Here is a 25,532-nt window from a genome sequence, read left to right as displayed (position 1 = left end):
CCTTTTGCCGTGCTCCCTCCTTCCCCCGTCCACCTTCTGCCAGCTGCAGCTTGGCCAGAGATGGGACTGCAAACCTGTGCCTTGTCTGGTCCCCTCCTATATATTTCCAAATATTAATCTGGGTCTTGCTGCCCTGTTATAAGCAGCCTTCATTTGCTCCAGGGACGGCTCTCTTTAGAGACATTTTTTGGAGGGTGAGGAATGCTGCAATGCCCCGTTTGAAATCCATGACCTAAGCATCTCCTAGTTTTAACGACATTTGGGTCCAGATTTCGATCCAGGCTTCACAGCTTGATTCATCTGTCCCGATCCATCTGTCCTCCTAGCCAGCCAGGAGCCAGTTCCAGGCAGACAATGGTAGGTCTGAGACTGCTGAAACAAGATGCAGTTCGGGTTCAGAGCTGTCGCTTATGCAGTTCCCTTCCCGATCCAAGTTAGCCCATTGCAGTCAGCCCTGCTATGTGCCATACACAGTGCTAAAATCCTACGCCCTTCCCGCTCGCTGCTTCTGAAAACTGACAGATTTTCGCTGGCCCAGCAAAATGCTGAGAAGCAAAGCAGTTGGGGATTTCGGATGAGTGGCTGTGCCTGGTTCAGGGGGCCAACTTGCACGATTTCTCCCAACCTCATCGCTTGCTACAGATGGACCCAGGGTGCTACATGGTTCCTGTGAGCCCTGGGGGTCTTGAAGGGCACGTGGCACCTGGGAGACCTGCATCCCCTCAGCACACCCAGCAAGAAGGTGGTGGGATGGGATGTCGCCACAGCAAGTAGCAGGCAGGAGGTCCCAGAGAGCTGCCCTGTAACTGCTGGAAAGAAGAAGGCAAAGAAGCAGGGAAATGAGGGCAATATGGGTTGTCCTCATAGATACCACAGACAAAGTGGATATGAGACATACTGGAGGCGAGGGATAAGATGTGGTCCATTACAGTTGAAACACAAAGGTGAATATGGCCACAATACATGGCATTTTGGGCCTCCCACTCCTGGACCACCTCATCTCTGTTTCAGCCCATGCCTGCCAACCTCCTTTGCACCAGCAGAGAGAAGAAAACCAACTCCTGCCAGTCCCATGGCTGACGACTTTGGTCCACGCACAGACAGCTGCCTCTTTCCCCAATTCTGCTCAATCCTCAGAGGACAGCCAGCCCCAGATCTGTCTCCCCAGCTGCCTCTGCACCCTGTCAGGCTGCCGAGCCAGTGGCTGAGGGATTTCCCCTCCTTCCTTCCCCTCCCTCCCGGTGCCTTTGGTCCCCAGCACCGCGGAAATCCCACCGTGCGTCGGCATCCTGCAAGGGTGGGAAAGGGGGAGCGGAGCTGGGGGTGCGCGGCAGCGGGGAGGGGGTGCCGAGGGAGTCAGGCTCCCGGCTCCATTGCGAAGCATCTTTCACAGTGTCTAGACACCAGCTGCCGAGTTGCCATGGAAACTCCCAACTTGGGCTGCCGGGCGGGAGCGGAGAGGTCTCCAGAGACATGGGAGTGGTGGAGGACGCGGGTGGAGAGAGGAGAGGGGGGATGTTCCTCGCGAATGTGAGGTGTTAACCCTGTTACAGCTACATTGGCAAACATTTTTGCTTCCTGAGGAGTGGGAAAGGAGCGGCTCTCCTCTCTCCCGGTGCCGTTTCCTTCCCGCATGCATGGATGCAGCCAAGCCTGAAGGCTGAGACAAATGGCATGCCTGCTGCTGGCAGGTGTTTTATTCCTGCCTAGCGCCAGCACTTTTGGCCCAGGCTTCCCATGCACAGTACCTATATCGATCTAACAAGGATTGCAATCCAGCTAGGACTGGAAGAAGCCTACGGGAGTGGTTAGGTTTTTCAGGCCATGGGCTCTCCTGTAACAACACCTCATTCTGCCATCACAGTGACAAGCAAACGCAGCCCAAGGGTGCTTGCACTGCTTGACTTTCCAGCGGGGTGATGTACTGGTCTTTTTAGATATAATATCCAGATCATACAGGATATATACATATACATACAGATCATGTGGGCTATAATAACCAAAGCATACATTTATGACAAACGCGGACCTTTGTGAAGGTCAAGAGCTGTCTCCACTGTGACCTTCCCAAATTGCTACAGGCAGACAACAATGTAAGCACTGGTCTTCATCACCGTAACGATGGCATAACTCAAAATTGTGGAAGTATTTAATTTTTGTGGCATCCCAGCCAGGAAAGCAAAAGCTTTTATCTGTATTTTAGAGGGAGCACAGTACGAAGAGCTGGGCTGTGGTCACCCAAGAGCCTGTGGTGTACCCATGAGGCTGAGTCTCCTCAGCTCTTCCTTCCAGCCTCAGCCAGTTCCTCCACACACAGCAGCACCTTCATAGGTGCTGCACCTTGGCCCTGCTACTCAGCAAAAGGGCCTGTGATTTCTGAAATTCCACAAAGTCCTAATTTCAGGCCAAAATGGTGCAGCAATCTCAGTAATATCCCCACAAGCCGTCACAAGATGGGAGGGAGAAGAACGGCATTCATTACTTTACCTCCCTGAAACAGGAAGACCTGAGGAGAAATAACCCACCAGTTGTTTGCTCTTCACCTTCCCTACCCCTGTAGACTTCACATAGGTCCTGCAGACCATAAAGGCTACCTTTTTAAATTCCTTAAATACCTTGCGATTCGAACAGCTTGATTACAGATATTTTTACTGGCTTCCAGCTGTGGAATGTAACACTTGGCAGCTGTTCTTGGCTGATGCATTGGAAAACAAGAAGTCCCCATCTCATGCAACAGTGTTCTGTTGTGTCACCCAACTTCTCCTTCTTGCTGGGTTAAACGCTGGAGGATGGTTTGGAAACAGAATGCATGTGAAAAGAGAGTACCAGGGTCTTGACAAGATGCACCCATTTATTCTTTAGCCTCTTTACTGTGATTGCCCTATGAGATCATAGGGAAGAAATCAGAGGAAAGATAAGAAGCAATGGAAACACCCAGAGCTGATTGTGGCCACGTGCAACAAAAGTGGCCTTACTGAAGTGGCTGATGGTGATTGCCATACAGCCAGGACAATCCCAGAAAACTAGTCAATTCTGGGAGTGAAGCTTACAGCAATCTCGGGATGGAGGTGCACGTTTGGATAGTTCTGGCAGATGCACAGAGAGTAGCACAGCAAGTGACAGCTCTGCTGATCAGCCTGGCAATTGTGGTAGGATCAGTAGGGGAAGAAAAATGAGCCCAAAACAATGGCAGCCTGCTGGCATTCATGCACTGCTGATCCTGAAATAAAGAGGGCTCAGGACAAGAAGGAAACATGCAGTGCTGGAGCTTTGGGGTTCTCAGTCTACAGCTCCCACCTTGTCACATAGGACAGGCTGTGAGGTTGCTCTCTTCCCCTGCCTCAGCAAAGTTGCTCAGGGAAAAGAGGCCAGAGGAGGAAATCTTCCATAATTGCAGCAAAAAGGTCTAGAAATTCCTTCGGTGCATCCAGAATTAATGTGCCGCTCCTCCCCTTGTTCTCCTCCCCCTTCAGCTGTCAGTGACAGGGAAACAAATTGCTGCAGCCCTTACTACAAACCACACGCCCGCCTCCCTTCCCCCAGACCAAAAGACATGTGCCATTCATAAGCAGCCTGACTGCTGGTCTCCATTATTAAACCCTAGAAGGCTGATAAATTGGGGATTCATGGAGCCTGCAAGCCTCCAACAACCCAGATTGCCATGGAAACCAAAGGCAGCCTCCATCTCTAGCAGAAGTGATATTGATCTAGCTGAAGGCAGGGAATTACAATCAAGGAGAGGATATAAAATGTCTCTTTTTCTCCCCTTTGCCATCCTCCCATTTTGTGCTGAAGCGAAAGAGAAATTTCATTTAGAGATCGTTAGTTTGTTGCAGTCCATCTTCATACACCAAGGCTCTGCAAATCTGATGCTAAAATGAATTAAATGCCTGTTGTCAGGCCTTCCACAGCCATCTCGTCAATAACTGTCCCCAGCAGTTGCAACATCAACACCACCAGCTCTTTGCATCAGGATATTATTAATATTTCCCATATGCACAGCTGGTGTGCACACATGCGGGATCCCAATGTGCTTGTGCAGAACGGGCACCAAAACACAGCTGCAGCTCTCTGGGAGGCATTTCAGGCTTAATGCTGTTCCCACCGAAGCTACTGGGAGCCTTTGCTGTTTGTTTCAACACGAGGATGTCACCACGCAGGTTCTGACAGCCTGGATATAGGAGGAGGGATTTTGAACCATGAACACGTGTGGGGAAATCCACAATCAGAGAAAACGCAGAGTGGCAGTGCTGGCGCAGAGCAACCCTCCTCTCAACCCCAAATCCATTATCTGAGACTGCTTACTCACAGCCCTCCAGGGGTGGAAAGAGCAGGATTCACAGCACTCATCCTGAAAATCTGGGTGGACAACTGGGCACCTTCCTAGCTCACGCCACAAAAGCCTGATCCTGCCTGGTTTGTGACCTCACAGATTAGATCTGGGGGGTGTGGTCGATGCCAGGCTGAATATAAACCAGCAGCGTGCCCTGGCAGCCAAAAGGGCCAACCCTACCCTGGGGTGCATCGGGCACAGCACTGCGAGCGGGTTGAGGTAAGGGATTGTCTATCTCTGTTTTGCGCTGCTGCAGCCTCGCCTCGAGTACTGTGTGCAGTTCTAGGCTGCACAGTATGAGAAGGACATAAAACTATTAGAGAGTGTCCGAAGGAGGGCAACTAAGATGGTGAAGGGTCTAGAGGGCAAGAAATATGAGGAACAGCTCAAGGAACAGATCCCTTGGTTTGCTCATCCCAGAGCAGAACAGGCTGAGGGGAGGCCTGATGGCGGCCTGCAGCTCCCTCACGAGGGGAGCAGAGGGGCAGACGCTGAGCTCTGCTCCCTGGGGACAGCGACAGGACCCGAGGGGACGGCATGGAGCTGGGACAGGGGAGGAACAATCCTGGGAAATCTGTTTCTGTGAAGGGGCAGCAGCTAGCATCAGTAGTTCTGGGTTTAGTTCAAATAAGGGAGTGTTTTTTACCCTCTACCAGGTTGCCTTCTGCAGGGGAGACTTTTCATCCTCCAAATGTTGTGAGCTCTGCACCAAGTGCATCGGGGCGGCTGCCCCACAGTAGTCATCTTGGTTTAATTGGCTTTTCACTAAAACAGTTCGATCAGAAGGGTAATGAACTGATTAATGAGGGCACCCAGCAGGTCAGGGACACCTCATAGGGACACAGCGTGTCAGCCCCATGTCTCGTGCACAGCCAGGCTACACCACCCAAACGCTGGAGCAGGAGGCTCATCTGGGTTGTGAGTGGCACAGCCGAAGCTTCCTCAAGGTGAAGCAGCCTGTACTCTCAGCTTGGTTGAGAGTCATCATTTCGATGACAACCTTCACAGAAACCAGCCTTATCTACGGCAGGAACTTGGACAGGCCTGAGCTGCTCTGAAATTGCACTGAAGTGGAGGCAGTGGCACCCCACCGTTTTGTGCTCATGTCGTCTCCCCTGGTCCTCTGGCTGATCCTATTCACTGCAAAGGTCCTTGGCTTAAGTCCTGCGTGGTGGTCACAAAGAGATGTTGTGGGATTTCTACTTGAATGAACACGTTTCTCTCGCTCTTCCTCTCCTGATGGAGCTGTTCCACTTCCATAAATCATTAAATATTCATTGGGCCAGAGGAGAAGATTGGCTCCGTAGCCTGGCTGTGAGGGCATTCATCTTGAATGGGGGAGACCAAGCTCTGCATCCCAGCCTCAGTAAATAATAAATAATTTATACAAAATGGAACATCTCCAGCAGGAAGCATCAGGGGAAACATTGACCACATAGCCAGCAGCCCAATGGCTTGCTTGTTAAGCTCCCTGGATTTCAGCTTCCCTCTGTAGGTCACAGGCCCATCTTGTCTTCTGTCCCCTTCAGGGAGTACCTGACCCTCACATATGAGCTACTATAAAATCAGGCAAGAGTTTCTCATACTACTTTTATCTAGAAATACCACCAGTGGGATGTACTGGTATGTTATGTTCATTATTGACAAATTAAGGGGTTCTTTAATGAAGACATGCTTCACAGAAAAAAAAAAAAATTAGACTGGGAGGACTCAGAAGCTCTGCATGGAGGTAGTCTGAGCTGCAATGAGGCTCAAGCCCTCTATTTGGTAGAAACACGTGTGAGTGTTTTGCTAGAGATGAGGACAAGAAGTATACTACATCATTTAGGAATGGCTGGAATTTTCTCTTTGTTCCCTGAGGTAGAAATCAGTGACTCCATCCATCTTTCTCACAGTCATTTGGCTTCAGCCACAAAGAAGGTTTCTAGCCTGAGGCAGAAAGAAACGTTTTCTTTCTCTTTTTGTGTGTCTTTATTGAGTGCAATGAACAGTACTGGGTTAGCATCTCTTGAGACCAAAGCCTGCCGTTCATCCAGAGAACTGGTGCTATTCAGTGGCAGTGCCATGCATTTCTCCCCAGTTACTTGCTGCCGGACATCAGGTGTGTTCAGGAGAGGTTGTGTCATGGACAGGAGGTAAAGTTTAGTCCCTGTGCCTGGCACTGTGTCTGTTCACACTGATAAGTCTCCAGATTAAGGCTTGAAAGTGCAGGGACAGGTTTGTGCAAAGAGCACCTTCACCCCCAAATAAAATATTAAAGGCATATGTCAAAACTGCTTACGCTGTTGAAGGATCTTTTAGTCACTGGTCCCACTGACTTGCAAACCTGCAGCACCCTGAATGTCCATGGCACATAGTAGGAGCTGTACACGGGGACAGGATGACCAGGTATGGTACGGAGGCGATCTTGTGCCAGTGCATACTCACTGTTTGGCAATAAAGTTACTTCCTTTCACTGCGCTTTGACCATCTGCATCCCTTAACGTAACAGACTGTAGACAAAGGACCAGACAGGATTTCTGTTGTGCACATTACAGCAGCCTCTGATCAGACCCCGTCAATGCAGAGAGGGTCCCACCACCTCTTCCAACCACAAGGGAAAGCAGAAGGGCAGTGTTAAAATATTGCACTGAGCTCTACACAGGGAAAGAAACATACAGATCATTTGCAAGCAGATCTGAAATGAAGACCACAGACTCCTTCAACTTGTTTATCTTCCTGAAGTGCAGCTTGGCAGAGTCCAGCCCAGGACTGGGTCTTAGCCCTTGTTTCGTATTGATGACTGAAGATTACTCTGAATCCCTTACAACACCCATGCTGAAATCACATGTGAAATCCCCGCCTTACGTAAACTGGTGAGGCGAGGATTTCAGCCATGTAGATATAGCTATAGCTGGGGAGTGTTGCCTCCAGACAGGCTGTAAAAGATGGAAGTAAGGATGGAGGAAGAGGGGAAGCTCAGAGAGAAACTTGGGGATAGGCAAAACAAGCTGTCAAGACTTTTATCTCTAGGTCCAGACCCAGTGTGGGGAAGGAGTCTTACACTTATCAGAAAACTAGGCGGTTGTGGACTTAGTCCACACAAGCTTGCATTCAACTTTCCTCCTTCTTCTTAGAGACTTGTGTCATTTCCAAATCAACAGGTGCCCAAATTGCTTAAGAACAGCAAAGATATTTTTAAAAATAACTTTGCACGGCTCTAACTTTAATTATTTTTATTTTATCCCATTTTTCATCTCTTCAAGTAGTTATCCAGAAAGGTCTTTGAAACGTTTTTCACAGCTGCCAAGACAGTTCTGCCAAAGTCAGCAGCACTGGGGAATGCTACTGCAGACTGCTCATAGCTCTCCTGCTCTCCCACCCCTTTCCCTGTCCATGCAATGCATTGACAGTTATGGTTCTGCAGCACTTTAGCATAGGGATTTGGATGCTCTTCTAAATGTTAGAGAAATTTTCTTCTTCGTTAAGCCCTGTAGGTTACAGGTAATGTCCAGTCATCATTATTAGCATTCCCAATTACTGTGTCTTGCTGAAGGAAGATGGAGAGGTTGAATAGCGGCTTACACCTTCTGTTTTCTTTCATAATGAAAAGAGGACTCATTTGCAGTTGCCTTAAGGTACAGCTGGAAAGTGAGTGGTCTTTTGAACGCTGGATAATTGGGACCTTATGACCTCTATCTAAGACTTATTTACATGAAGCCTTGAGTCTCGCTTTTTCTGTCATTAGGAGATTTTCCTGTCATTTTCCTTTGCATCTCTGGGTCCTGTCCAGGTTTCTGTAGCTCTTTTCCTGACTACTCTGAAGCCCTGCAAAGGGCAGGTGTCCAACTCAGGGCTGCCAAGACCTCAGATGAGATTTTCAGCTCTGTTTCAGTGTCCCATGCTGACAGTGATGTCACTAAAGACACAGAAAGGAAGAAGACACATTTCCACAGACCACATATTCACAATTGGAGATGATAAAATCAAGACCTCTTATATGGTATAGAACATTAGAGCTAAAATGTGTGCAAAGGGGAATCTTCAGCAGGGAATACAAAAACAGGAAGAAAGCCATAGCTCTACTAACTTGAAAAAATAGACCAAACTTCCCTTCAGAGAACAGCTAAGCAGACAGCAGTATCACTCTGTCACATAATTTCCCCCCATACATTAACTTCATGCATCTCATCTATTTCCTGCCTGAAAGACATTCAATACCAAGAGAGAAAAGCTAGGGAATGAGGAAACCCTCCTTTATGTCAGGCTTGCAGTACGAATGCAGTCTTGAGAAATACACTGTGCTTAGAGACCTGTTCAAGTTGAGCTAGCTTGAGTTAGGCTTTCGGACAGTCTACTGGTGGTCCAGAACTGGACGTGGAGCCTAGCCCAGACACCTGATGCCAGCACCTGTCTTCATGCCAACCATTGACTTGTAGACCTCCTGCCACTGCCTATGTTTCCTTGGTTCTCTTGGCCACTGCCCAATCACACAGACAGCTATGCAGAGAAATATAATATTTTTGTGGTACTTTTACAAAAAGGAGGGCTTTCGAGTTTCCACAATGGACCTGGATATCATTGCGGTCATCCATGACCATTGGGTAGCTGTGTTCAAAAAGCCAAGATGTTAGGGTGCCTAAGGACTGGGATGAGGAGAAAAAGAGAAGAAATAATGCCTTTCTGGAAATACATGTATACAAGTACAGCCTCTTCTGGATTGTATACAACGTATACAGTGTTTGTCACCCCATCTCATAAAGGACATTTGTAGATTTAAGAGATTTAAGTTCATCGAAAAGCAACAAAGATGCTAAGAAGCCTGGGAGTGCTCTCACACAAAAAGCAATTGAAAACATTGCTTGTGTTTTTGTCAGGAAAGATAGGAATAGCAAGGGCTATGGTACTATGCTATCTGTGCATATGCACATACAATATGATGCTATATACGATGAGCAACAGTGTAAAGTAGGGCTACCAGGAGCTTTTGTTCTCTCTCTGATGAACATGAGTACAGAAAGATATTTAGGGCAATGGTGGCCAATTCATTGGTGATCTTTCTAGCCATTGTACACAGTTGGTTGGAGTTGGGAAAGCTGTTAATGCTTATCCAGATATTGTGCATGTTCATGCATATGCCATGTAAAACCCCAGTTATAATTACTATCAAGAGATAATACATCATGCTTTGACTGTTAAACCAAACCCTAGGTGGCAGAGAACACGGACAGATCCTAGCTGTAGAGGGGCAGTTGATCCCAAATCTGCCTACAGCAGCATTTGGTGCTATCCCCAGCTAGAGAAGCACAGTGAATGGATGTTAGGTCTGACCCGCCTTAGCAGTTCTTACGTTCCTCTGCATGGACCCACAGTCCCTTGGGAGCACAACTTCACCTTGCCAGACTCCATGGAGCTGCTGCAGAGATTGGAAGTGATCACTGAACCGCCCCAATAATCCAGCATTAATGCAGCCATCATACAGCACTCAAGGCATGTCTAACTAATCTGATCATGCTGACCTGGTGAACTTTCTCAGTCCCATCCCTCAGTGCACGGCAGTCATCTCTACCACAGGGCCAGTACTGCTGTCTGTAAAGTGCTGTTCCTTGGAGCTGTAAATTCCAGCTGGTACTCTGCAAGCTTATATCTCTCTGAAAAGCTCAACCTACTCAGAGCCTAGCATAAAGAGATGACACTGGTGGTGGTGCAGAGCACTGCTGGCAGCTACAGCAAACAGCTGCCACTGAAGTTTCACTGTCTGTCTGCTCTGTCCACTGGTCTGCTATTTGAGCCTTTCTCACCTGAAAATCTGGCTAGCATTCCTGGCAGGAAGGCTTCCTCCCATGTGAGGATTTTGGAGCGTTTTCTGGAGACGGTCTGAGTGCAGTTGTAGTGGGTCACTGCAGAAGACATTGTAACACAGAGACTGATTTCGTGCAGAACCTAGGCTGAGTTTAATCATGGGCCTTGGCTGTAGAGACTGGTGCGTTAGTGTGAGTGACCACTAAATAACAAAAGCACATACCGTGCCATCAGTATGCACTGCCTTTAACAATACCATCTGTAGAGCTCCTTCCTATGGAGATGTGTAAGAGTGTAACACCCTCAGCAAACCTCACCATATGCACCACCTAGAAAGTTCAGTACCGTACAGGTACAAGACCAATAACTTTGCTCACATACAAAAATGCTACAAAGATGTGAAGAACAGGGAGGCTGGCCAACCTCACAGTGGGCAGGAACTCTGCACAGCGTGCTGTGATCATTGAGGAGGGGCTCTTCTGATACTGCAACAGCTGTGGTTATGTAGGATTGCTGTCATCTTTTCTGTAATTTCCATCCTCACAAAATAAACCACTTAACCAGCCTTGACTGTCCACACCTTTCTTATTGAGGTCCCGAAAGAACCGGTACCCCCTTAGTACAAAACAATGATTAATTTGCTCTCCTTTGAAGGCATTTTCCAAAGTCAGCCCACACCTTGTCCTCAGTAAATATGCTTAGTGCCACCTAGGATTTCATTAAAAGAGGTCAGATCCTGCTTTACCAATGGCACTGCTCGCACCTTTACTGGGTAAGGAACATCTCATTTGGAAAAAGCAGATCTGAGGCACTCATGGGACCAGAGACCCTATTTCACTCTGCGAGAGAAAAGGAAATCCTGCACCTGCTGCAGGTGGCGTGTAGGTTTCTTGTTCTCTGGAAAACCATGACATTCTGCTTTTCTCACTCTGCCCCTCACAAGTTTATCTGAACTGATTTGCAGGCTCTGAAATACATAACACATGTACCCACCTAGGCACAATGCAAAGGTTAAAACTTTCAAAGCAGCTGAGGACTAGGCACATATTTTGTCATCTTTCAGCACGTAGCGGGCAACCTAAATTGCATTTATATTCTTGCTTTTTTGCTTGAGTAGTACTACAGACAGGAAAATGCTGGCATGCATGCTTAGAGTTGTTCCCTCTGGGGCAGTCACAGGAAGACTGGTGCATTTGCATTGCTTTCTTCAGCTGCCAGGTGTAGCAGCAGAGATAAGCTCTAGTGAAACAGGCATGGCAGTGAGGGTGTTCTGTCTCCTGCCAGCTACCCATGGGCCAAGACTAAAACTCCAGTTATACAACTGCAATCCTCTTGCGTGGCGTAGGCTGTACCCTCTGGCTTGTACGTGACAATAGACAGTCTCCCTTTCCAAATCTTTATATAGCCAGTGCTCTCTAGGTGCAGCAAGTATTGCCCTTCAATCAATATGCTGATTGAACTGAAAACAAAGAACCGATTCAACTCTAAACCATGAAAAAGGATCTGTAGGGACTTGCTCCCTCTAAGGAAGTGAAGAGAAGATAGTGCCTCCCAGTGCTCCCAGCATGCAGGAGACAGGGCCCAGGGGGAACTGTGGGCTCACATGCATGCAAAGCAATTGTCATGTGGCTGATTTTTCATTTCAGCTGTGAAACTGCTCCATTGTAAAGCTATTTCATCAAGCAGGAGAAAGCATTCTTCATTTCCCAACAAAAGAAGACCAATTTGTTTCCTTAGGCACAATTTACTTTCACATTTCTGGGCTTTGTTATATCCTTACCTGACAATCTGAGAGTGCTTTTGATGTGAGAGCTAGCCAGGTTTGGAGCTGAGCCTTGGAAAGTATAAAGAGAATCAAACATTGTGTGGTATTCACGTTCTCTCCTCCCCATAAGGCACACAGTATCCCATCTTCTATAGTCTGCTGTGCTGGGGGCTGATCTCCTTTCAAATATGTATTAATGTGGACTCTTTGCAGTGACTTTGATGAAGACTTTTCAGATTTAAGCCAATGCAACATGGATTAGAATATATCTTACATCATGATCCATAAGTAATGCATAAATTCCCTCCTACCAGTTTTGACCTCTTGAGTAGGTTGGCATCTCAGGCAGCCTCTCTAAGCATAATTCCAACTCCAAAGAGGCAAAAGCTGGATCATAAAAAGAAAGCTTCTTGACAAGGAAGCTCAAATAAGAGACCAACATCCTGGCATGCGAGTTGCCTACCAGAAGTCATGAAGAGAACTAAAAGATGTCCTTCTTCCTTCAGTCCTCCATAAGCTGCTGAACAAAGCCCACTAACTCATTTCATGGCTTACTCAGATCGGAATCCATCTGCTTTTCCCAGCGGTGATACAACGAGGATTGCTTAGAAACTGCCCTACTGTACAACTGGGAATGCCCAGGATATGAGAACAACTAATACTGGATACAAGACAGTTGGTCGAAGCCATTTCCTAAGCCATTACCAACAGACAAGTCGAGGATGTAGAACTGAATAACAAGGAGGGCTGAGGTCTGTCAGGGGAATTAGGGAATGGTATGAAGAATCACCAAGCCTCTCTCCTGCTCCAGAAACATTAAATATTAAGCATTAAAGATCATACAGTTCTCTTGATCTGTTAGTTAGCCCTTTCCTCTCTTCCTCTCTTTTTCATCCTGCCCTTAAACGAAGGGAAAAGTCTCTGCATATGAAGTGTCGTTGACTTTTTCTCATGTTTGCACCAGGGAAGACATCCACAGATAATGTGATACAGCCATTGTAGTAAAATTCGAGGCAGATGATCATCACAGCACAGAAGTAGCATGGTCGGCACGCCTCGCGGTAGTAGCAGCCAAGCATGCTATGGCAACCAGCCAACCGATGACATTGGCGAGGAGCCAATTTGATTTATTTTTGGCAGCTTGACACGGCATGCTACTGTGCCAGTCTTCGATCACAGAAACGATAAGAAATGACCTTTGAAAGCCAAGGGGACAACTTCTGGGAGAAGGGGGATTGATGAAGCTGAAAGAGGATCTGTCCCCAGGCTGGCAGAGTACTGAAGTGGCAGATGTTTGGTAGCCCTCCCTCTTTCATGAATGACCAAACTATTGCAGCCATGCCAGCAACCACCAGTGCTGTGTTTGCTGGGGAAAGACTGGAAGAAATGTTGTGGCATGTCTTTAAGCCTATGGAAGGAGTGAGTACCAAGAGAGAAACAGAGAGGCTTAAAGAGATAAGAAAAAAGAGAAATTAGGCTATTAAGAAATATTTCCTGTTTGTGGGATCTTTAATTTGGTGATGATGCTCCTCTATGGAAGGTACTCTGAAGAGAAAGCAGCTCCTTAGTATTCTGAACATTGTACTATGGAGTGTATTTTAGAACACAGCCCAGCATCCTCAAAAAGATGGACAAGAAGACCTATCTAATCTCTCTCCATTTCCTTCTTGCATGGCTCAGGGGGCACTTACCCAGCTGTTCGAGTTTGTGACTGGAAGGCTGATATCACCCTTGAATTGGAATTTAGAAAAAAAAAATCTATATTCATTAACATTTTAAAGAGAATATCAGTTTAACTGTGGCCACACACCTTCCATGTTTGCCTTCTGCAAACATTTGTAAGCTTGAGTATTACTGCATGCATATTGGATGAGTCTGAACAGATGCACATACTAGACTTGAACGGTCAAATAATTACTAAAAGCTCATTTTTAAATATATATTTGATTGTAGATTTTATAACTTTTTCCGTTGGCTGGTTATTTACATAAGTAGCAGTATCATGTGCAAATGTGTATTAAATTGTAATGTTCCCACTTCGAATGATGCTAAGGCCAACAAGACTATGGGGAAGATAGCTGCAAATAACTCAGAATACTGAATAGAAATAAACCATTCTTTGATTACCAATGATTGAAAACAGGTAAAATTAAGCAAATGAAATAGCCTGCTACTATAAATTTCCTATCTCCAACCATTAAGGCAGATTAATCTGAATAAAAATAGGATATTAATGCAAAACAGAATCACTATTCCTGTTTAGGAATAAGGCATTGCAGATCTTAACTAAGAGTTAATTTGCACTCATTATTCTGTGTACACAGAGCCCCAAAACACTGATTCACTCTGTCCTATTTTTACCATTGATGTTTATACCTTTGCCCATGTATAAAAACAAGTACAGCATGCAACATACCAAATTGGATTTCTCTAATCACATAACATTTATTTTGTCACTCAACTCATCGTATAAAGTGAAAACAAAGAACTGGAGACCTGGATCACAAAAAGCCAACATGGCAGATGCAAGTTCAAGGCTTATCTCTAGAAACGTTGAGCTGAAAGGAAGTAAAACAAGCATCTCTTTGTTATTACGTTCATTCAGCTTAGAGTCAAACTCTTCAGGACAGCTCCCCTCACCCACACATTAAATCACAATTGTTTTGCATGAGCTTCTTTCTCAGTGCTTATCAGTTATTCTGGATAAGTTCTTCCTTATCCTTCCACTTTGCAGAGTGGGTACAGAGTTACCTGAAGCCCTGAGTTACTTATGAAGATGGAAGTCTAATTAGAGTGCAGGAATTGTGATTTGTGACCAAAAAAAAGTAGTGGAACAAAGGAAACATTGGTAAATGTTTGACTGGATGTAGGGGCTCTATAGCATTTACATAAGGCTGTTTATGAACTTTAAGCTAATAGACCATATTTGTTCCTTAATGAGCTAATGAATGCAGAATACCTTCTACAACTGAGTGCCTCGTGAACGTGGAGGCCAGTTATGCTTGGTACTTCCTCTTGACTGAGTTTCATATGGTGCCTACTTCTAATGTAAACTTTCTTTTATTTAAGTTATCTTTCTTTGATAATGTAAGGAAGGTAAAGAACAAGAGCAAAAGCATCCTCAGGCCTTTGACATGTTTTCTACAAGTCTCAGTATTGTAATTCAATAACAGCTTTTCTTTATGGTTTGTAAACACCATGCCACTGCCAAAAAATTCTCATTTTGCCTCTCAAAACTTTTCACTTCTTCCCAGGGGAACTAGTTAAACAGACTCGTAGCTTGGTCAGGAGCAAAGAATTGAAAATACCTCCTAGAGCGATTGTTGTATTCAGCTCTCTCTTCTGTCCTCATTCACAGAGCTGTCAGGGCTTTTAAACTTCGCTTTCCCTACCTGATCCTGTTATCATGTGGGTCTAACCCACATGGATGTGGTTGTACCAATCACATGGATGTGTGTTGTACCAACAATCTCACCCATTCACAGGCAGGTGGAAAAAAAAGACCCTGTTAGCCCCTTCTTTACCATCCTACCAGCAAGGATGAATGGCCTCCTGCAGTGTGAGAGGGCTTTTCCCTTGTGGGATGTCCAGCTTAAGCTAGTTGCCCCACTGGAGCTGCCTGTGTTGGTGTGACTGGGGAAGCTCACCTCCCTCTTTAGAGTACGAAAAGCCTGGGATCTCTGCAGGCTCCTCCAAGCCCCACAACTGACTGACTCCACAAAAAAAGGGATGGATGGAAAATCCACCTAGAGGAGCAAGAGCCTCAAGAGGAGATGCAGTTTTTCCATAAGCTGCTGGGAAGCAGAGGAGAGGGTGTTAAGCAAAAGCATGCACATCCCCTGCCCCTAAAATGGATTCCTTTGTTAACTCTTATTCTAATTTTTCTTTGCTGGCTAGACACATCCCCGGGAGACCAAGGGAGGCATATCCATTTCTGGAGAGGTCCCCTCCCTGCCGAGGCATTCACTCACCTGTCTTCTCTTCGGTTTGGCTGCTCTCCACTGTCTCCATTTGGGGTTGCGCTGTTGCCTTGGCAGTAGCATCCTCTGCAGCAGGGGTGGTGGTGGCAGTGGTGTCAGCAGCAGGCACGTCGGCTTGTTTAGGCTCCTCTTTGTCTTGGGCTTCGTCAGCCTTCAAGGACGGCGAGTTATCAGTGGAAGCTTTAGTGGCACTTTCCGTTTCGGCGGCGGCGGCAGCAGCGGACTTTTCCTCCGAGGAGGCAGCAGGAGTGGCAGCCTGTGGGGCTGGCTGCTCCGAGCCCGTGTCAGCGGCTCCGTCTCCTTTTTTCTCCTCCGCTGGCGCGCTGCTGTCTTTGCTGCCCTCCTCCAGCTGGGCACTGTCAGCGGCGGCAGCCTCTGTGGCAGCAGGAGCCTCGCTCTCTTTGTTCTCGGCCGCTCCGCCAGCAGGGCCTTCGTCCTTCTTGTCGGCAGCCTCGCTCTCAGACGCCGGGGCATCCCCCTTCTTCTCTCCCTTGAGCTTTTTCCTTGTTATGTGTCCGCGGAAGCTGGCCTGGATTTTGGTGGCTGCCTTATGGGCTTTATCTTCTGGTTTGATACCATCTTGCTCAATCTTTTGGTCCCCATCCTCGTTTTTTTCAACCTTGGGAAGAGAACAAGGGAGGAAGGCAGGGGAGAAAACAGGTAGATAAGTTAAGACTTCCTCAGGTGTAGCCCAGGCTCTGGTTTAATTTAGGGTGTCCCACCTTCCCCTCCCCCTAACAGGTGACATGATTTGAAGCAACCTTCCCATTTGGCACGGCTTTGAAGCCAGGTGGCTCTAATTTCATCCTAGGGCTGAACAGACACAGGGGTTTTGTAAAGGGAATTTCAAGCACCTCATCATCTCTGTCAGCGACACTGAGAGCACCTTGGCTGCGTGGAAAGGCTTGCACCAGCTGGGTTGTCACTATTGCCATGATTTATTTTCCCATCCATTTTGAAACGTACCAGTCTTTTTCCCCTAGTCATCTTCAAAACACTCTCCAAGGGCAAATTTCACCCTCTTTCCAAATCCACCTGTGCCTTCGAGGCTTTGTTCCCTTTTAACGCTACCTTGTTGCACAGGTGTGTGACTCTAATGACACCAAGTGCTTTGTGCTTTATAGCTTTTCGGCTCAGGATTGCCCGCAGAGAGTAGTACTGCTGCCCACCCTATGGCAGATGCGTGCTGCCAGACACACACGGATCCACACCTCACAAATGCCCTGTCTGCAAGCACTTCAAGCACTTTTTCTCCACTCCCCACTCATGGTTTCAATGAAGGAGTAATAGGCAGATAGATAGCAGCCTTTCCCATTCCAGCAGATGATTATTATTTCTCTGTTGGGTGGAATTCAGCCTTACAACACAGAACAGACATTCCCCGTGTTTTTTAGACTTAAGACATGCATTAAAGTCTTAAATGGGACCAAAACAGAGCCTGTGCTTCATGCTGGTCTGCTGCAGACAGATAATGCTCTGCTTGCAAACTCCCACTGAATGTACAGGACATCGCATGCTTCAGCCCAGTAATTTAGCAGCTCTTGGGCAAGTAGCAGCTCAGCTGCATATTGATGAAAGGACACCATCCTATTAATATTCCCAATGGGAAGCATTCAAAAGAGCCACTCTGAAGCAGAGCCACTGGCCTCTTTGCTGTCTGCACCTGGCTTCCAGCGCTGGCTCAGGTCACAAAAGAAAGAAAACGAGCTGGTTGAGAAAGATAGCGAGCATTTTTGTCTTGTGTGGGAAGAGGAAACCACTCCTTAGGCTGCTGCAACTCAGAGATGCCATATGGGGAAAGGCCCGGGACCAGAAAAGCAGAGAGAGGACACAGTCCATCAGCACACTCATAAAGAGAATAAGGGAGAAGGAGACACTGCGTTATGCACACATGGCACTGGAAATGCCATGCATGTGAAGAGGGTGGCAGCTGATGGGACACACTGGCAGCAATCACTGGGGAACAGGCTGGAGGTGGTCATTCCCCCAAGCACTGATGTGAGACAGGGTCAGGCACCCACGTGTGGGAAAAGTGGTGCCAGGGAGCCAAACACGTGGCCACCAGTATGCCAGAGGTGGTACCCACCATATCCCTCTGGGGACACCAGCTGGGACAGTCCCCTGCCCTGGCACTGGTGCCCAAGCAGGGTCATCCCCTAGGGATGAGCTTAAGTGGGTAGGGTGACCGAAGTATGAGCAGCCCCAAATTGTCACGAGCTGCTCCACACACCTGAGGATGGGTCTGCACACACCAGGACAGAAACCTGGCAGCAAGACCAGCACACTTCTGTAGGGGAAAGGCCAAAGCCTATGAATAAATGCACAACTGATAGTAATACACATGATTTGGCATAAGAGGTTGCGTTCCTGCTGGCACCTAGGAGCAAAATGGTGGCTGCACCTACCAGAAGGGCAGAGCTGAGCAGTTACAGCTGCGCTTCCCCCAGTACACTAAGTGGTGTGGTCTGGAAATTGGGCCTTTGTGTTCATGGCAGCTCATCAGGCAGCAGGGGATGGTTATGTGTAAGGATGATGCAGACATTTGCATGTTGTAACCATCTACCTGTGTCTTTTTCTTGTACAGCTAATGTTGCACTGTGTTATTCAGCATCTGGGGGAAGCTCTTCAACCTCGTTTCAGCACAAGGGGATGGAAGCAAATCCAAAGTAGCTTTAAACTAGCATGTCTGGGGAACAGCTGTGATCCAGACATGCTATGCAAAGTCCTGCACAGGTTCATCTACCCTGCTCCTTAGGCAAGTTTTGCAGTTTGCACTAAGTCCTGCATCACTGTGGCAACATTACGGACTAGCCTGTTTATGGAGAGCTTGAATATGTCTGCATTACACTGAAGCCACAGCAGTATGGGCATAGACTAGGTATTCCATTCTAGCACCAGATAACACTTGGACGCCCTAGCTTTGACTCTCTCTCATTAAGGTCTGTGGCCAATTTCAAACAGCAGCAGGACTGGGAGACTGGAAAGACACCTACAAGACACTAAAAGTCCTGTACTATATATCTTATTCCTGCAAAACCTCTAGTGAACATGACAAAATTGTTAATCCTGGAACAAAAAATGAAAACCATTGATTAAAGGGAGACCCCTCTTGCCACTGGCCTTGCTGCTCTCACATCTCAGGTACCTTCTGAACCAACCAGGACGGCTTTGATGAAATGTGACCTGCTGCATGCCTTGGTGACTTCTTCCTCCAGGGTTCCCCTGTTACCTGGGCTATGTAGCCCTGCAAGGGCTTCTCTCCTTCCTGCTGCTAGCAGGAGCAGGGGCCAGGGGAGCCACGGGGTGGGCTCTCCTCCTCTCCTGACAGATGACATCCTGGAGAGCTGTGACTCTGCTGCCCTGCAGGGCTCACCTTCACCTGGCAGGGAAAAGCAGAGCGCTTTTTCTCTCCAAGGATGACAGACTGAAAGCTCCCACCCACACCTACTGCATTACAGAGCTAAAAGGCTCTCTTGCTCTTCTGATGACATCATTGTCCTCTTATCCCACTTGGGATGACATCAGGTTTGAGCCCTTGCCAGATCGCAAGGTTCACGGTTGAAAAATATATTTCCAACGGGGCACTTTTAGCATCAATTCAGATATAAAGGATAAGGAATACGAGGCTGGGGCAGAGGTGGGGTTTAAGGTCATGAATGACAGAAATGTACTAATAGCGTGTCTGTTCCAGCTTGGATGGCTCTTAGGGGCCCTCAGGAATCCCATTTCTATTCAGGTTTTCCCCACTGAAGCATCCTGAGCATTTGAAATGACTTATTTTCAGGCTACTGGCCCGCAGCTACTTCTGGGGTAGGACACGACATCTATCTGGTATGTATGTCATGTTGTGTAACAATGGGCTGGGTGAGAAGCAGATTGTTCAGGGGGAATCTTCTGTTCGCACAGAAAGAGACAAGGGCTCTTCATCTGTGGATTATGCACACAGCAGATAAACCTTAATTAAGGAAGCTGCTCAAAAATAACCTGTATACAATGAAGCTCCTGGAAAGCAATTTATCTTCCTTGGAAAGCTAAAAGGGTGAGTCAGCTTTGCCGGGATGTATTCAAAAGCATCACAGTGGAAAACAAGAAATCTCTGTCTTATCTATCTGCCATGCGTGTATGACAACTTGGTCATAGCACTGTGGCTTCTGGTATAAAAGTGGCTATTATTATTCATGTTTGTACAGAATATAGAGCCCCCAGCCAAAAAAAAATAATCAGATCTGGTAAGGATAAGTTTCATATATTGTTATTTAATCACAAACCCCTTTCATCTACACATTTATGTATAAAGGAAACTCGTACTTAATATTAAAATATTTGTGATTTTTTAAGTGTGCATTCAGTGTATTCTCATTTCAGATGGAGAAAATGTCCTCTGTTTCATCTAGTGTGAAACAAATCATAGATCCTTCAACGGTAGGGCTTGAATACACTGCGGCTGGTTGATACATAGCTATATGAATGTAATAAGGGATATACATAGCCAAACACATTCTTTTTCATTTGGACATCCCCACATACCCACTGAAGCCAATGTGGAAAGCTTCGCCCTCATGAAATGCACCGCTAAGCTTTTATGCCGCTATCTACACAGCCCACATCCTCCTTCCGATCTGAGAGGGATGATCCTCTCACCATCTCCATCTGCTTGTCTGCCACACCTCCAGGTTTCTAGGACATCCCTTCCCAGGCAGACTGTTCCTGCGAGTGAGACTTTCCTTGCTCTCACATAGCTCAGATTAGGAGATGAGAAATGAATGTTGAAGACACAGATAGGGAAGGGGTTGTTAGTTCTTAGGTAACAGGAATGTGGAAATTGCTTTGATCCATGGCCCCAAGATTTCTAATTTGGCCACCTTTCTACCTTCCATCTCCAAAAGCAAAGCTTACAGAAGCATCAAAACATGACAAAGAATGAAGAAGGCATTGCTTTAACCTCTAGGCCCATCTAAACACCCCATGTGCTGGTATGGCAAGAAAGGTGAAGTGGAGAAATCAGATGTTTTCCAGATGTTCAGTGTATTTGCAGCCACACAGGCAAAACAAGAAAGGAGGAAACTGTGTTTCCATCTTTGCTTGCTGTCTATCCATTTCTCTCCTGTGGTGCACCTCATTGCCTGGCATCAGAGGGGCTGATTTGCCTTTCAGAAGAGTGGATAGAGCAATGAACTGGAACCACAGAGGAAGGACAGAGAAACAGCCACGTGGCTTTGTGTTTTGGATGACGGGATGGAGAGATACCCTCATATTAAGAAAAAAAAGGCCTTGTACTCCATGCAAAGACATAAGGATCCCAAGTCATACCATTTCCATGACACCTGCACTAAGGTATGTGTGGAAGCTTTTCCTTCCACTGACTAGGTGATGCAGTGCTGAATCAATTGGTCACCTGGGGTATTTGTGGGGTTAAGGTACATCTCAACCAATTCTCTAACCTTGGGTAGAACACAACATATATTTGGACTGATGTCATTCAAGGTCACTTGGGCCCAGACTCACAATGAAATTTAGGCACCTGATTCTCACTGATTTCACCAGACTGAGTCACCTCGAAGCTTTTGTGGGCCTGGCTCAGTGACCTGATTTGTCTCAGAGACAGCGTTTAAGGAGCAAAATGCATTACTAAAAAAGACCAGCTGTCTTCCCAGAAGGAGTGAAGCATGGACGCATGAGAGAGAAAAGACTTTCACGCCTTGTGAAGTGAGGAAGCAATTTAGCACAGAGAACAGCTTTTTTTTAACCCAGTTAAATGGTGTGAAGACACCTGGCTAGAGGATGGCACCTCTCAGCACAACCTGTCTGCGAGGCGAGGAAACAAACAGAGTTCCTTTTTTTTTTTTTCCCAGGCTGGCTATGGTGATGGTGGGAAAAACACCCTTGAGAGAGAAAAGGTTAATTCATGTCTCCAGAGGCTTATGCAGGATGGTTCCCCAGTGTGTAACTAGCAGGGTATCAGCTCTCTAGTTTCAAATCCTCTAACAAATGATCGAGTTTCCATCCTTTTCTCTATGAGATCCTTTCACACATGAAATTTCCCCTCTATTTTACGGTACCTGGAATGGAACAGGGTAATGATGGTCAGGCAGGTGGGTGGATGTTATGCTTTTGTGTACGGTGACTGAGAAGAGAGGTGGAAAATAACCTAAATTAGACCCATTTCGGTATTTTCAGTGTGCCTTCTCAATAAATCCATTACACATTCCTCACTTGGTTTTTGAATCTCTCTTGCGTTTGTCACTCTGTTAAGCTGGTGGTGAACCACGGTGTCATCTACTGCCTTGAAGCTCTTATAGCTCCAGTAATTAAATGGAGAAAGGAATCAGCAGTGCCTACGCTTCCTTTACAGGCTAGACCAGAGAAAGAGGAGCCTTGAACCTGAAGCTGATGCAAAGTGGCTCATTTCCAGGGCTTTCCTTGAGTCTCATCTGGGCTCTGTGTAGCATGCCTGTGGTCATGGGACACAGGATGCATCCACTCATCTTTCTGCTCAAAGAACCCAGAGAGAGGACTGGGTTACAGCCCACCAAAGTGGTGCTGTTACAGTGTGATGCCAAAGGCATGTGTTTAACCTGGGGCACAGCCTAAGTGTGTGAGGACACTTGAGAGCACAAGGTCTGTGTGGACTGTGCTGAAGGTCTTGGGTGCTTGGCACAATCAACATCCATGCTTCAGGATCAACAGCCTTGCTTCAGGTTGGATTTTGGCACACACTGTGCTGTCAGCTGTGCCCGGTCTCCTTTTTGGAGGGAAATACTTGTTTTGCTCCAGAAGGAGACAGAGTAGATGTTCAGATCAATGGGCCAAAGCCTGGGAATGAAGCAGGAACGTGTCGAAGCAGACAGTGTAAATTCTCTTCCAAAATAGACCATGATGAAGAAATTCATCAAAAGGGTGAAAAAAGTCATTTGAACTATGCTTTGGTTAGAAAAGCCTATTCATAGAAAATGAGATTTGTGCTGCAGATGTGCTTAGGCAGACACAAACTTGGATGTCACTGGACTATAGAGAAGTTTCATCCAGCCTCAGACTGTGTGGTTTGGGTGGTCCTTTTCTGGGTGGTTCTGGCAAGGATGGTTGCTGCTGTGGGAATTGTTTTAAAGTATCACCTTCACACTCTGAATCCCTGCATACTCTGCTGACCATGAACACATAAGGAAATCCTGAATTATCTCCCTCCCTCTCCACCTTTTCTCTCTCACTTTTCTCTCTCTCTTCCTCTTTTCATGTTTAGTTTTAGCCTCCATAAAAACGTTCAGGGATTTGTTAATCTCTGATGGCCCGGAGCACCCGTCCCCCAGTGAGGGCTGGACACATTTCCTTCTGCTCTAGCCACAGCCAAGGGCCAGAGGCTAATTTACAGCTCCAAGTTGCTTCCCTGAGATTTCACGCAGGCAGCTGCCAAGCCTCCCCAGAGCCCAGGGTTACGCAGTGTCTCTGGAGCCACTTCCACATGAAGCAGCAGCTCCTACCCCATCCCCTCTGTGGGAACACAGGTCTGCACACAGCTCCGGTGATGGGAAATGTCCCTACTTCTCTCCAGCTTGAAGAAACTGTAGGCAGAGATACTGCAAGCCCTTCCATTGCTGGTTTCCAGGGTTAATTTGACATTTCCTGGGTTGCACCTAGGAATTGTGAGGCATTTTGTGCTGGGACCATCAGTCCACGAGCAGCTAGGCTGAGGCCCTATCACTAGCTCAGCACCCAATAGTGCTCTATGCTGCTTTTCCCAGGGTTTTTGCAGCCAGCAGAATAACAGTGAAAGCCTCACCCCCAGGACCATTCAGCCTCTAAACCTGCTTTTTAACCTGCCTGCTAGCCTTGGGTTTCTTCTGGTACCTCCTGCTGGCACCAACTAACCCTAATGCCATGAAATCACTCAGCCTACTGACAAGGGAGAGTAGAGCATCAAGGAGGTTCCTCCCTGCCTGATGATAACCACGGGGCTGTATTCATTCTCTTATTATTATTATTATTTTAATTTATTTCATTGGGAATCAGGGCAATTATCTTCTAAGAAAGCACTTATAGGTTTGTTAAAGTCAAGCAAACATCTCCAGCAATTAGGAAAAGCAAAGCACAGATTAATTCCCAGTGGCTTGGGAAACTGTTTGCAGGGTGGGCTCTGCTCCTGCAGCACAGCCCCGGGCCTTGCCACTCTTGCAGGTGAGCAGGGATGGGGAGGTGTGGGGCTGAAACCCACGGTGCACAGAAGAGGCTCTAAAGGCAGGTCTGGTAAGGGGGAGGGCTGGAGGAGTGAGATGGCAGAGGTCAAGGGAGAGAAGAAAAGGAACAAGAGTGGAGTAGGAACAACACAGGAACCAAAAGGGGAGGAGAAAAGGAAAGGCAGGGAAGAGGTAGAAGCTAGCCAAAGCCAAGCCACTGAATGAAGAGAGGCAAATAAATAACAGGCACACTGAGAGGGATGCAATATGGAAGAAGGGGGAGTGCAGGTGAGATGGAGAAAAAAAAAAAAAATCACTGATCCACATCCTAAGGCCATGACAGTGAGAAATACCCAGAGAAAATGGGCAGCTAAATAGCTGAGCAGGGTCTCCTGGAGCAGATCGGCATGACTGTCTGTGCCACAGCGGAAAGAAGAGCTGGCACTGCTCTCTCTGGCACGTGCCACCTCGTTGCACAGCCCTGGCTGTCATTTCCATGGCACTGGGCTAGCAGTGGTCCTGGGGACCCTCCATGGGCTTCTCTCCAGGAGCAGCCAGGTTATTCCTGTGAGAAACAGTGGGGGAGCTGGCCCTGTCCATAAGCAGAGCAACTGGGTTGATGTCTGACAGCTTGGGGCAGGGCTTCTCCTGCTCCCTCCCCATCCTGGACAGGGGAGGAAGGAAATGAGATGGAGCAGCATCTCTGCAGTGGCAGGGAGATACAAGAGGGGAAATCCAGGTGGGGAGTGAAGGGTGTTCATGTCCCAGGTCCTTCCCTTGGAGCTCTGTGTCACCCTACTTGAAAAGCACAGAGGGCAATGCTTACTCCGCTCTAGAAATCTGATGTTTCACTGCAGTGTTGCAGGGGAGGCAAGGTGCTCTCATGAATACCCTGTTCATTCAGCACAGACCACCCTATCAACCGTGCTTGTGTCAATCAACATTTCCTTAGGAAAATGCTTTAGGCTGTGCAACAGCCTTTCCACACTGCTCCACAATGAACAACCCTAAATGAAATGGTATTTCAACAAGACCTCGCATCCCTCACCACTTCACCACTCAAGAAGTCACAACCAGCATTCTTGATTGAGATCTGGCAAGGGCAGTAAAGTCAGAATTGCTTTCTTACTCTTCATTATCCTCTTGTTCAGACCTCCTGAAAGAGAGCCTAACCCACAGCACCACCTCCAGCCAACAGCTTCCCCTCTCTCCAGGGAGCAGACAGCAACCTTTCAAACCACCAGAGCAACCAAGCAACCAGGCTTCAACCAGGCTTGCAGGTCTCCTACATAACTTGAGAAACTTTTTTTTTTTTCCTCAGCTTCTGGTTCTGAAGAGTTCAGTGGGTCTCGGTGGCCCTGCCTCTCCTTCCCAGCCAGGACTGGCTCAGCTTCTTGCTCTGTGGTGCTGCCTGACCTCGCTAACACCAGCCCTGGCGCCACTAGGACTGGGATCAGCCTTGTTGCTGGAGGCAGGGAATGACAGCACTGAGCTCTGGCTGTGAT

The 25,532-nt window shown here is 47.2% G+C and overlaps 1 protein-coding gene across 1 annotated transcript in view; it reads right to left on the bottom strand.

Moving 5' to 3' along the window:
• Positions 1-25,532, bottom strand: part of GAP43 (growth associated protein 43) — a gene marked incomplete at both ends in the record, with an annotated part of 52,615 nt that overhangs the window by 5,333 nt on the left and 21,750 nt on the right. Inside the window, one exon of the mRNA XM_084293456.1 lies at positions 15,851-16,478. Coding sequence (XP_084149582.1) covers positions 15,851-16,478 — 628 coding nt within the window. The remainder of the gene's footprint in view (positions 1-15,850; positions 16,479-25,532) is intronic.

This window comes from Netta rufina (genome assembly GCF_964035555.1).
Source record: "Netta rufina genome assembly, chromosome: 1".
Taxonomy (NCBI): Eukaryota; Metazoa; Chordata; class Aves; order Anseriformes; family Anatidae; genus Netta; species Netta rufina.
The sequence above is the reverse complement of the archived record's forward strand: the minus strand, read 5'-3'. Positions and strand labels throughout refer to the sequence as shown.